A 14,076-nucleotide genomic window follows, 5' to 3' on the forward strand; every position below is an offset into this window, starting at 1 on the left:
GAGGGGTTTTTTTTAACAAAAACTGAAGAATTTGGTTTTACATCATTTAAAATTATGTTTCTTGAATTCAAATACTAAAAAATGAAAGGGTTTTTTTAACAAAAACTGAAGAGTTTGTTTTTACATCATTTAAAATTATATGTTTCTTGGCTCAAGCTATCGTATTGTACTCTACTGGTGAAGCAGGCTAAGAACCTACACTCAGCTACTGCTGTTGGGCTAAAAAGGCATAATTTGCCAAATGGTTGCAATTCACTTGTTTGATCATATGACTATTCAAACAGCAGTGCTTAGTAGCTGTTCCTCCTCCAAAATACATAAAAGCTGCTTGGTTCCAAGTCATAAGGTCGGTCTTCCCAGAAGTGGCAATTGCAAAACAGGCATTGACTGAATTGAATTTTGATTCTTACCTAAGAACCATAATGTCTGTCTTCCACTTACAATCTGCAGATGGATCTGGTTTATATTTAAATTATTGTAGTTTTCAAAGAAGCAGTAGGGAAAACCTCCAGAGGGGGCTTATGTTTAAAATTGCATGTGATGAATTGGCTCTTTGAAGTTGTCCTGCACTATTGTTAGTGTTTCAGATAATCACTGGTTCTTCTCTGTTTCACAACAGGGATATTCATTGTCAATGTGCCTTTGGAATACAACATCCTGCTAAATGCGAGCAGTCCCACTCTGCTGGTGAAGCCAGTAGGACGTGCACATTTTGCCTTTGTCGATGGCCTGGATCCCTACACCCTGTATGAGATAAGAGTACAAGCATGCCAGAGTGGTAAGGCAATTTAAAACACTCATCTGTGTGGCTGGAAGGGATTTTGCAGGTAGATGCAATTCTGAAAAACAGATGAAATTCTTTACATTGGAGTCAAATGTTTACCTAGTAAAAAGAAGGCCTAGTACTGAATGAGGCATTAAATATTTCTCCATGTATCATGTGCGTACTTCACCATGTATCATGAATATAGCAAATGGAGGTTTAAAATATGTATTTTAGATTGTATGTGCCACTTTATTAAAAGCTCTTCATAAGCAGCTTAAAGATCTTTAAAAAAGGATGTACAGAACTGAATCAGTTCTGTAATCATTCACCGACAAGAAGTGGTGATCATAAAGACAGGAGAGAAGAGCCCAAAAATTAGAAATTCCCTGTCTTTGATGGAAATTTTCAAAAACCTATTGAGATAAGTATTTATAAAATGACAATTTTGAACCAATTTGCTCCTCATTCATACTGCTGAAAATCAGGAGTAATTCATCAGTAGAGTTGTGGTAATTTAAATGAGTATTTAACAATAAAACGAGGTGAAATGAGACACCATTTCCACCAGCAGCTTCTTTACTGGACATTCATTTGCTTTTAATGTATTTTTGGTTGAGGAAAAAGCTCTTATCCCTACACAAATGTCTGTTTTTGTAGGTGGGTGTGGCGTGGGTGGTCAAACATATTCAAGAACTGCTGAAGCACCTCCCAGAGAACTGAGCCCACCTGTTGTTAAAGCAATTGGACCTGCACTCATAGAAGTGAAATGGGCACCACCCAGGAAACCAAATGGCATCATTACTAACTACTTTATCTACAGGTAAATGCCCTTATTACCTCAGATTCTTAGTGACACTTAACAGTTCCTTTCTTTATTCCTTGATTTTTTGGGAGGTGAAAAAAAGTGTAGAAGTATATTTGAAACAATATATATATTACTTTTCAAGTGCTAAGGTAAGAAGCTGATCCATGAATGGCCATGTTGGGAATAGGAACTCAAACAAGAATCACCTTCCTGAACTTCAAATTACAAAAAAGCATGTGAAAGTGCATTTTAAAAGTTCAAGGGAACAAAAAAAAAGTCTTAGAAAAAGTTTGTATGATAGATACATGTACTGTGCTTACCACGACCACTAGGTACAAACTTCAATATTCTCTGACAGACAGTTGAGAATTTTGTAGCGGAAAGAAGAGTAATCCACCAATTCTGAGACTTTCAAAGGCAGGAAAAGGTATCTAGGTTTCTAAAACGGATCAATTTTCCAAGATAAATTATGTTCCTATGTAAGTAATCTGGACAGTGATTACAGTGCATCTGTTTATGTACCTTGATGTTTGTATTCATCTGCCCGGTGTAGGTTGTTGACTAATGCATTCTCACTTGCTATGAGGAGTTTCCTAAGCCCTGTGTGAGGATTTTTCTGTACGGATAGCAGTGTTTAGGGCAGTATGAAACTAGCAGAGCACTGATCTCTGCTGTGCCTGTTGAGCCTTTGTTAAAAGCTCACTGGAGCGACCTTCTTGAATGGCTTCAGAAGTCAGAAATTATAAAACTCAAGCTATATATTTGAGAGGGATTTAAACTCTAAAGTTCCTGGGTTTTCCAAATCTTAAGTATGTGTGGCAAACACATGCTGGGCTGATTCTAGCCTCCCACAAAGAGTTTGGGACTTTTTTATTATATTAGAGGTGTGACTGAGAAGACAGGAAATCCAATTACCTTTTGGAATCCTCAGTGATAATTAATATAAGTTCATTCAAAGATGTTAGTGGTCTCTAAAAATTCCTGCTGTCTTGAAATACCCTTTTGTTTGCCTTTTTTTAATTGTCTGATCAAAACCCCAAGTCCCTCCCCTGCATAAAGAGGAATAAAGTGTATGTTATAGCCCAAGACATGTCTTCACTCTGTTGGTTTTGTAAATAAAGCTGATGATTACTGCTGCTATTCCATGGCAACCATAGAAAGGGAAAACAGGAAATATAATGCAGAAAGCCTGCTTCAGTGAAAAATACTGTAAATTGAATTTGACAGCATTTGATGGCATTTGATTATTCTAGTCACAGCCAAACAATGATATAAAGAGTAATATGAAACAGAATGTGTTACTGCCTAGCAGACTCAAAAGCAATAAACCTTCCTCCAATGTGACACAATCACTTCACAATCATAATTGTAGCCTGTTTGATACCTCTGAGTACAGCAGAAGGGCACTGACTGACATAGATACATTTTGTTTTTTATTTAAAGTGAAATGAAAATGGCGCACTGGGGCTCCAGATACAATCGGTATATTCACCTACATAGGCATGAATCACTTGGCAGTTATTTCAGCTGAAGTTTAAATGTGCTTAGACAACAACAATATCAAATCTTTCTCAGATAGCTGCAAAAAATCAGAAATGGGATGTAAGCACATAGTTCTTTTTCATTTTGTAGCCACACATGGCCTTACATTGTTATAGCAGCAAGACTGCAGTATTTCTATGGGAGGCTATGGAATGTAATTTCTTCTTCAGTATGTGCCTTTTCCTTACTGCATCACCACCAAAATAAATTCATTTAACTCAAAACCTGGAATGCTTGGGGACCTAGTGTGTGTGCAGATCTCTGCATTAAAGTGGCAGGTCTCATGCTTTCCTCTAGCATCATAAAACTTCTCCCAGTTTTACAGCCATTTTGCTAGAAACCAAAAAATTTAAATATTATTTTATGATAGAGGAGATGGTGATAGTTTCTTTCATTATTAAAGTGGCTTTAAACACAGATCTGAGGCTTTTAAACTTTTCTAACAAGGACCACAACTTAGAAGAGTTTGTGAATGAGAAAAGATCTGGTTCATGAGATAATCATATAATCTAGTTCTGTTCCACTTCATCATGACATAACATTGCTCTGCCAACCTCAGAAGTTGCTACTCTGAAAAAAAATATTATGAAAATAGATGATATATATATTTGTTGCTGCATTTTATTAAGTTGTAGGTCACATGAGCTAATGGTACTCCTCTCTGTTGATTAACAGGATGCACTGTATAGGAGGCACATGAGGTGGCCCTTACAGACATAAATGCCTATAAAGTTAGAACTATTTTGGTTGGTAACTTCCTTAAGGGAGTGTCTGAATTTTTTTGTCAAACCATCTATGTCCTGCCCAATAACATAATATTATTTAGTGTATATTTGTGAGATTGAAACGTAGCTCTCATTAGCTGAGCAGTCGTGCTGGTGAAAATGTAGCAGAAAAATCAGAAAGCAATTTAAGACAGAAGACATGTCTCAGTGGCTGTCGTGACTTGCAGTGGAGAGGCTTCCAGACTGACTCTTTATGATTAATTCATTGCTTAATCGTATACCCTTAACCATGAGTTGTACCCAAGACAGCTTCCAAGGAACATATGTTGCTGGATGGTTTAATGTAGGAATCCCTATGGATAGTCATGTCATTGAATACAAGAACTCCTGAAGGGTTTTATTTATACCTGTAATTGATCTAATACCCAATATAAACTAGTAAATTACATGCAATAACTTCAAATTCCCTCTGTTTGTTTTTTTTTTCATCAAAACTCATGTTTTTTAAAAAATACCCCAAATTATGAAAGCTCCATTAGTGTAGATTGGTTGAATACAAATGTAAGTAAGGTTTCTTTGTTTAATTAAATGTGAAACTGCAGAGGGGGAGCATTGCTAATGTTGCATTGTCCCCCCACATTTGACAGCATGATTCCCTGATTGTTTGAATTTTACCCCGAGACTTGTCAGCGTTCCTAAAAATAACTCACTGTTAAGGAAAGCAGCAGGCACTACTAAAACATGTAATTTAGTTGTACGGTGAAAGGTAAACATGTGAGGAATAATTCTGGTTTGACCCTGGAGACCTCGGGGATTCGCCGCTGCCGCGCACACAGGGAAGCCGAGGGGCGAGCGCTGCAGTCGGCGTTGCTGCAGCACAGCTCTGGAGTTATCTGTCACAAAGGAGATTATATCCTCCTTCTTGTGTCATCTGCCTCAGATTGGCACTGGGGCAGGGAGAATTTGCCCTTATAAAAATAACTATCTGAACATCTTCAAAATGAATGTAAGCAGCAAATCAGACTATGCAGATTAAGAGACAGCTTCCAGCTCCTGGAAATGTTATTCTCTCCTTTGCAGCTCATTGTACACAAGAAATATTTCCAGTTAAATGAGCAGCTGAATCTTAAATCTTAAAACGATTGAAATGATTACAGATTGTTCAACCACTTCTGTTCAAAGTTTATTCATACATGAAGATATTCTGGTTTGTAGCACTACAGATGGAACCATTTACCTAACCATAAGTTTCATTCATTAAATATTCAGCAGTAATAAGATCTAAATACTTAACCAAGCTACATTGTACAGCTTTGCCTGTGAATCAGCTTACAGTTGGTGGCATATTTGATCATTCAGTGTGAAAAAACTGTTTATCACAGAGTGTAGAATATTTATAAAACATAAATTTATGTATTTATTTGAGTCCCATACTGTTTGGTCAGCAAGACACATTAAATGTGACTTTCTTGCATTAAAATGTACTCTCTTTTCCCTTATTTACAGAGATTTTTTTAGACATGTTTTTGGGTACACAGAAAAAAGACTATATTTTTAGGTGCAGGAGAAAGATGTAGTAATGATTCACCTTTCAAAATTATATGTCTTGCATTACGTCAGTGAACAGCATCCAAGGGAGAGGTCTGCAGGAGGCTTAACTTGCCATTATAATAGTGCATGGGCAATTGTATCAAAAACTGTTGCTGGAATTTTGGAGACAATGGGAAATTTTGGACCCTGAATTTTACAGACATACCAAGAATTTCTAGGGAATCTTTCCTGCTTCTTCTATCTGCCAGTCTTTGCCCAGTTTTACCAACCAACCCTCAGTATCTTACAATTTGCTTATTTCACTATGACAGAGATATTGTACCTCAACACTCTTCTTTTTTTTTAAAAAAAATCACACTTTAACATATCCAGTGTTAAACATAACAGTCTCCATATAATCTGCTTATCACAGAATTTAGCAAAACTTACTCAGTTTCATATGAGAAAATAATGTCTTCATTCCTGCCTTATATATGCATATACACAAAGGATGAATAAACAGCTGTGTACACACTTGCATTCATTATGTTATTCATATTTGCATGTTAATACCTGGGAATATATTATTACAAGCAGCTAAGATTATCAGTTTTTAAAAAATCAATGCTTTTTTATTATTACATTAATTCCTGGTTTGACCTAACAAGATAAAATCCAAGAGCATTCTTTGAAACACAGATTTTTCTCTTGCCAAATAAATGTTCTTTAACTTCTGGTGTGTGTGTAGTGATGATGACACCCAGTAGCCAGACAAACCAATTTTACTTCTGCAAATTTGCCCTACTTGCAATAAAAGTGGCAGATAATGTAATTTGGATTTTTGTTGTTGGCATGGAGGGTGAAAGTGCTTTTATGTTCTGCAAAAGCCAAGATTCCTGTGAAGAGTAGGGGAAATACTTAAATTCATGTGCAGTAAGCCCAACCATCACTGAGATTTATCACAGTGTTTAAATGTAACCAACTTAATTTCACACAAACATTTCTATGCCAAGTGAAAGAATTTATTTGATAACTCTGTTTTGAAGATGAGTACTCAGCTTATTAAAACTGCTGTAAATTATATAGAAGAAGGGGGCATATTACAAAGGGGCTGAGGATCATCTGTAATCTCTGGTGCTCAGAATAACACCAGGTCCAAGGCACGCATATCTGCAGTAGTAATGCTATGTATATATACATGTATATGTAAGTGTGTGTCTATGTATACATATATGTACATATGCACAAAAAAAAAAAAAAACCATTGTGCCAAAAACCAATAAAGTGAATTTTCTTCATGTATCTTAGGTTTGCATTTTTAAACAAAAACAGCATTGGAAAAAGATATGTTGTTTATTACAGAAAACATTATATGTGATATTTTAATGAGGTTTGGTGGTGGAGCTGCAAATTTAGCTAAGTTTATGCACGACGGATTTCTTATTCAACTTGCAAGAAACAATGGGATATTTAGTGTGAGAAAACCAGATTTTGAAAGTTCACAGTTTTAGTTTTGAGGGAAAGATAGCATATTTATCCCTTATTCACTAGATTACATTTTTCTCCAGTAAAATGGTCACAAGTTTTCCATAAATTAGGGATTCTGAGGTGAGTACCTCAGTAAATAAACTGATTTTCAGAAATGCTGAAAACTTGCACCCATATTTCAATTTAAGTTATTGCTTAGCAAATAGAGATAGATTTAAAATTTCATGTTCTAAGTTCTGAAAGTTCTCATTTGTGGTATGTTCTATCCTAGAAGGACAACATACTGTTGTGTTGCTGCTCTGCTGCCCTGGACTGTGACAGCACACTTGTTTGCCATGTTTTGTAGTATTCTTCTAGATAAAGGAGAATCATTGATTGCCTCAAAAATCTCTTCCTCGCTACTCAGAACCTAACACAAATTCAGGGAAATGTTTTTAAGAGGCAAAGATAGGTGGTCAGTTCTTTGTGCATGTGTAATGTACATACATTTCTTTACAAAGAAATAATTTATGTATTTTTCTGAGATACAAGCTGAACTTGGAACTTTAGGATTAACTATTATGGGACTGCTGAAGCAGTTTTCTATTTTAAACACGCTGTTTTGGTTTAATTCCAGACGTCCTGTGGGCAGTCAAGAAGAGCTGCTTTTGTTCATCTGGACTGAAGGACCTTTGGAATTCATTGATGCTTCTGATGCTCTCCAGCCTTTTACTCTCTATGAGTACCGTGCCAGGTCTCAAAATTCCGTGGGCTCTGTGGACAGCTTGTGGGCTTCCGCCCAGACTCTGGAAGCTTCCCCCTGGGGCATGGCAGCCCCTTGGGCACAAGCCACGAGCGCGTACTCGGTGCGGCTGAACTGGAGCCAGCCGCTCTCCCCCAACGGGGTCATCTCTCTGTACCGAGTGGTCTACCAGGAAAAACACAGCGACCCAACCTTCAGCAGCCCAGCTGTCACAGCACTCACAGTAATGGTAAGAACTGGGCCACAAAACCAGTTTTAAGATGTTTCACTCTGCTTTGATCTCTGTTGCATTTTAAAGTCTCCCTTAACGCTGGTTAGAAAAGTAAGGTTTCCAATTACCTGTTGTTTTGTTGGCTTAAGTTTTGTGTTTGGCCCAATGCAGACTGAAACATTTCATGCTGATATTGGATTTCTGGTAGAGGCAAGTAGATTACTCAAAAGCATGGATATGTCATGTCTGGAGGAGTTAAGCACATGCATTTGTCAGCCTTGCTCTGAAAATACTGTCCTGAACTTTTTGTCTGACTGACAAAATAGTTTCACAGGACCTGCACAAAGAACAGCAATATCACTCCTCCTTGTATAGAATTAATTTTTTTATTTCAGTTGGAATCATAAAGTGAATGAATTAATTAGTAATTACATAGTTCATATATGCAACCCATTTGCATGTTCTCCTCATAATTCATCAGTAATAAAAGCAGTTCTACTTTTATTTCCAATTCATGTACTTATATTGGAATGTTACTTTGCCCTGTTGATCTGTCTTTCCCTTCCCTTTCTTTTCCTGTTTCTATTCAGTAGGTGAAAAGATAGATTTGGGAAAACACAATGTTTTGTAAACTGACTAACAACATTGTGTAAACCAGTGAGAGAAATGGTTGTGTTTTGTGCATTTACCACTGTTCCTCCCCCCAGTATATTGCATTCTAGTCTTTCTATAGCAAGACAGCCTATAAATGGTTGGACTGAACTGTTGTTTATTAGGACAGCTTGTGTACTTTGTTGTCTTCTGAAAAGAAATTTTAAAAGTTTAAGGAGGTTGTAATAAAGTTTGGTTTCCTCAGCACTGCCACCTCAAGTTCATAAACCTAGAATCTTCTTAGTCCATGGTAGTATTGAATAACACCACAAATCCCCTAAATTCTTTGTTATCCCAATTTTGAAGTATGTGGTTGGCAGTTCAAGTAAGATCCCAAAAAGCTTTCTCTAGAATACCCAGCAGTAACCTTTGAGTAACTTCCTCAGCCAAATCTCCACATGACACAATGGAAGAAGTTTCCAGCTTGGTAATCTTACATACCCTTGATCATAGAGTTTCAGACCAGTTTCGTGTCTAATCCTAAATGGATGAAGTTTGTAATATTTTTTTTTTCTGAAAAGAAGAAGAGTTTCTGAACTGATTTATAGGAATAATATACTTTTGCCTTCTGAAGCAGTTGCATTCACATTGCACAGCATGCCAGGCTTAAAAAAGTAGATTGGGATTATAAAGTTCAGTGGCATTTTGGTACTTAGCTCCCTTAACTTCTTGTAAGAAAAATTACCACCATCATAAATGTGATGAATCACCTAAGATTTTAAAACCAGCGCAAAGCCAGGGCTTCTCCTACTGCTCTGCTTCAGCAGCATGCAATGTGTTCTGAACATCAGAATTGACCTGGCTGGTCATGCATTGCAATGTCTTCTAAGCATGCCAACAACAACAGAAAATGTCCAAGATGGTTGTACTGTGGGCAATAAAACCTACCAAAATGGTATTTTAAATAATGTTGCTACAGTGTGTTTCTTTAACAGCATCAGTTAAAAGCCTTTTAGATTAACAGGCTATTATTTACTGAATTAGTATTTTCCTGGCTCCAAAATCCTTATTTTCCCCAAACACTGTCCTGAATCAAAATGACTTTCTGGCAGCATATGTATAGCTGTTCTACTAGCATTGCAGCAAAACTGGCTTGTATGGTTTTTCTACTGTCCTTTGTCTTGAACATGGGTCAATTATGGTATTTGCTACCCCTTTTTATTTAAAATATTATACTACCCTTTGGGGACAAATCTTTTTGCACATCTGCTCCATCAGTTGCACTTACTTTAAACTGTTGCAGCTGTGTTAACTGAGTGAAATTGTTGCTGATTTATACCAAGGACCTGAGATCCTACCTCTTCTGAATATAGCAGAACAGCTAAAGCTTTGAATCAAAGATATTGACATAAAGTGCATGGAGTCATGTTATCAAAGATCTCTGCAGGAGGTTAGGTCAATTATCCCAGCAGGCAAAAACCTGGACAGCAACTTTCAAAGTTAGAAACACTTAAAAAATAGAATTTTATCATGAAATTGCTGATACACCCTTAACTTCAGCTTTGTGAGTGAGATACTTTAATTAAAATGTAATTTTATTGAAGGGACTAGAATTCCAATGATTAAACTTCTGCCCCTTTAAAATATAGCCTTCATGGTACTAGGCTAAATCATTTAATCTCCTAAAGCATCTCTATTGGAGCTCCCTCATGGGATATGCCATTAGTCATTCTCTCTCACAAGCTTCCATGTTACAAGTAAGACTTAAAGTATTAAGAAAGCAATGAGTTTGGTCCTTTATTTAATCTGTTAGACTCCATGCTTATCCCATTAGATTATTCCAGGAAAAAAACCCCAGTGCTAGAATCTCGGTGGCTGATCCCACCCTTGCGCTTGTTGGTTGCACCCTGGTTGCCTGCCCCAGGACATAAAGCTTGACCAAAACTTAGAGGAGAAATACAATCCTTGTGACACTGCAGAATACAAATTAAGCTTTTGCTAATGTCCCTGCAGACTGTTCTCATATAACAGCTTCATTTCCATCCATTTCAGAGACAAATGAGAAGCATCTTCTGGGTTTTCAAACAATTTAACAGACTTATCCCTATACTTGTCACTATGCTTCCCCAAATCCAACTGTTTACTCCCCATTAAGATATATTTGAGTTAATATGTGAAAGGTATGGCTGTCTGGTATCTTAACGCCATCACTGACCCCTTGAAATTTTACACTGCCTGTGGAGATAAAAATGAGAACTCAATTCTGAGAGCAAAAGCTGCTCCTCTGAAATGAAAGGAGGGTGTCCTGCACTGTTAGAAGCAGGTGACATACACATGGGCCATTTTGATTCTTCACAGTTAGGGAGCAGTGTCACCCATTTCCTTAGCTTGTTTGGCCAGGAGTGTAGTGACAGATGTTAGGTGACAGCAAGTTAAACTGACATTCTGGTTTATTTGCAGAGCAAAGTCAAGTCAAGACTGGTTACAGGAGCACAAATGTCTCCCACAATGTCTTTGCAGTTCATTTTAACCCTCTAAAGCAGGAATCATTTTTAGTGTCTTGAAAGCATTAACATGAGCGTGTTTATAGGGGAAGGGATTTTCAGAATGTTCTCATTTCCAGAAATCTGCATAAAGTGACTAGATTGTCAAAGCAAGCTTCTCACTCTTGTGAACTTTAGACTTAAGCTTGAGAACACAGAACCCAGAGCTGATTTCATTAAAGAGCCAGTGAGTGCCTGCCAGATGTCATCAAAGCATCACAGCTCTTTAACTGCTGTATTCCAAATGTTGCTATGAGGTAGAATTGTGGGTAGGTTTGGACATTTCTTGAAAGACATTTTATGGGTCTCTAATGCTGTTTTTCCCATGAAAATTATATCAAGTGTTTGGTTGTTTATTGGGAGCAGGAGAATTCAAAGCCAGGAAGAGAATTAAAAAACCATAAAAATATGTAGCTGTTCGAAAACACTTGGAGAAAGAAAAGCATGCAGAGGGTTAAAAAGGAAAACTGCCTGTTATGGGCAGTGCCCACCTATCATTATTATTATTATTATTATTATTATTATTATTATTATGTAGAAGTAAGGTCTCAGTGTGCTAAATTCACCTCAGCCAAGTGTAGATCAAAGTACAACCTTCATTTTAGAGAATGCAAGAGATATAGGTATAAGCATTATAGGTCTTATTCCTGGGAAATCCTGCACCTGTGCACAGGTCTTCTCACAATGTGTTTTGCAATGTGAGGCACTCAGGCCAAACTTATCCTTAAAGGCTTTTTTTTAGCATAACCATGCCAGCTTGGGGTGAAAAAAATTAATACATCTCTTAGCTGCTATCACTGCCCCAGCAAAGCCTCTGGTTTGGATGCAGCTGTGCTAACAGTTGAGAACACATATTGGCTTCCCTTGCATTATTTGGGGAGATGGTATATAACCGCACTGGCCAAGCTTCTCTTGGCAGGTGCTGTGACGGGGAAATCTGTAGACATATTGCAGAATAGCAGTAGTAAAGACTTTGGTAGGAGGATGAAGCCTTGGCTAACATGATTGTGTTCTTATAAGCAGACAGAATTTTCATATCAAATAAACTGAGTCAGAATATTAAGTATAGTTTACTTGTTAAAAGCCTCCATATCAAAAATAATTATCAGAAATGTTTTTGAGTGGCCAGTACTGCCATATGTTCATGCCTCCTATGCAGGATTTTACAGATACCTGGAATCCTGCATCCAGAGTTAGTTTCTTTCTATTAGTAACATTTAAAAATACATAATATATTCATTGTAGTACTTCACTTCTATTTCCTCATATAGACCTGTGAACATTTGGCAGCATTAGAGATGAGATACCACACAGTTATTAACTTCCTTGTACAGACTATGCAGTAATGCGGTATTTAGTACTGTACATGATGGCAACATTCTCATAGAAGTAATGAAGATTGTAACCACAAGAATTAAGAAAAAAATATGCCAAGGAGAGGCACCGGTGAAACTTTTTTGTACATGCCTATTGCAGATACCTGGGAAATTGAGTGCACCCTAAGAAAGGAGGATGAGTGTAAGTGAAGGAATCCCTGTACATGCCATAAATTCAGAAGATGTGCTACTAGCAATGAGTGAAAGCTGTAAACGGCAGTGGAGGGCAAAAGTTAATTAGGCTACTGTACTGCTGTTAGGCAGTGGAAAGTGGCCACCACCAGAAGCAAGATGGCTGCTCAGCAGTGCCCTAATGCAGCCAAAAGATCATCTCCTTAGCTCTGCAAGGGCTTATGGGTTAGGGGAAATCATACACAGATGACTAATTTTTTTATGGTTCACAGACGATCAAAGTGAAATTCAGCAGCTGTTCAGGACAAGTGACCACTCTAACGGCTGTAATATAACCTGCTAAATAGAGAGGGAATTGCATGAGAGCAAGAGGTTAGCTGTGATTATCGGCAGGTGAGTGCTTTATTGAAGTTGAAAGACCATTAACATTGATGGAGTAATTATTTCAACTTGAAAGTAATTACCTTGATGGGTGATAACTTCTCCAGTGTTCCCAGATTTGATTGGACCAAACAATTGTGAACTCTTGAAGCCTAGAAAAATATTACAACAATACTGCAATGTTTAAATTACTGAAACCACTGTTAGAGTATTTTAATTATGCCTAACAGTGAAAAGATTTTAATGTACAACAACTGGTGACCTCTCATGTATAGAGACATTTGCTTTCTAATTTCAATGAAATGATCCCCACCTACTATGTGTGTGCTGTATGTGATGGGTTTGCAAATGAATTGTTTGATTTAAATGCAGTTTTTAAGATTCAAAGCCTTGTAAGCACAGTTTCAGGAAGGGCTTGTACTGGAATTGCTCTAACTGTTTTATTTGCCAGGAAAGCCCAGTAATGTAAAATGCTTTCCATGTTTTAATCTATAGACCTGTTAAGCTTATACAGGATGAATACAGGCCAAGTGCTTCTTCACATTGAAGGCTGCTTTAAAAAAGTGTGTGAGGCAATCTGTGTCTCACAGATTCTGTTGTTTCCATGCTGCTGCGGAATATGCTGGATTTGGCACTACAGCTCTGTTTAAATAAGCATTTGGATTGGCACTATGATGCCCCTCCAGAAACTGATTAAGTGCTTCAGTAAGCCTCACCTATCAAGACAGACATGTAGAATTGCCTAATTAGAGCAGAAAGGATGAAATGGATTGTTGCACAACTTTGATGATTTTAGAGTACCGTAGTAATAGAACTGGAGGTTCTATGGTGAGAGAGAAAGAGAGAGGCTTCAGCTCTTCTATTTATACTATCCTTGCCGTAAACAAGGCCACTTCACTGTCTCCTGGATGTTTCCAGCAGCCACAGGAGCATAGCTTTAGACTCTGCTGGAACTCTGCCAGGAAGGAAAGAATCCCTGTGAATTAGGAAGGAAAGGTTTGTCTGGTGTCTGTGAGGTCTTAATATGTTGTCAGGCAACTGGTGATTTGAATTAGTGAAGGCTACAGCCAAGAAGTTTATTCCACTTCTTTTCTTCTTTCATGGTTTCTCCCTAATTCAGTGTGTTACATTAAGCTGACAGAATTTTGTCTTTCAATAAATTTTTGAACTAGATAGAAGTAAAACCACTGATACAGTTATGTCTGACCACACCTAACCACACTCCAGATTGACTAGGCCAGAGT

At 37.5% G+C, this 14,076-nt stretch overlaps 1 protein-coding gene across 9 annotated transcripts in view; it reads left to right on the top strand.

Moving 5' to 3' along the window:
• USH2A (usherin) overlaps positions 1–14,076 on the top strand; it is a 373,983-nt gene that overhangs the window by 309,286 nt on the left and 50,621 nt on the right. For all 9 annotated transcript variants that reach the window (XM_071426043.1, XM_071426058.1, XM_071426050.1 and 6 more), the window contains 3 exons: positions 620–778; positions 1,424–1,586; positions 7,473–7,827. In XM_071426043.1, coding sequence (XP_071282144.1) covers positions 620–778; positions 1,424–1,586; positions 7,473–7,827 — 677 coding nt within the window. The remainder of the gene's footprint in view (positions 1–619; positions 779–1,423; positions 1,587–7,472; positions 7,828–14,076) is intronic.

The sequence above is a fragment of the Agelaius tricolor genome, unplaced genomic scaffold, assembly GCF_023055355.1.
Source record: "Agelaius tricolor isolate 1412-34295 unplaced genomic scaffold, bAgeTri1.0.p SCAF_1, whole genome shotgun sequence".
Taxonomy (NCBI): domain Eukaryota; kingdom Metazoa; phylum Chordata; class Aves; order Passeriformes; family Icteridae; genus Agelaius; species Agelaius tricolor.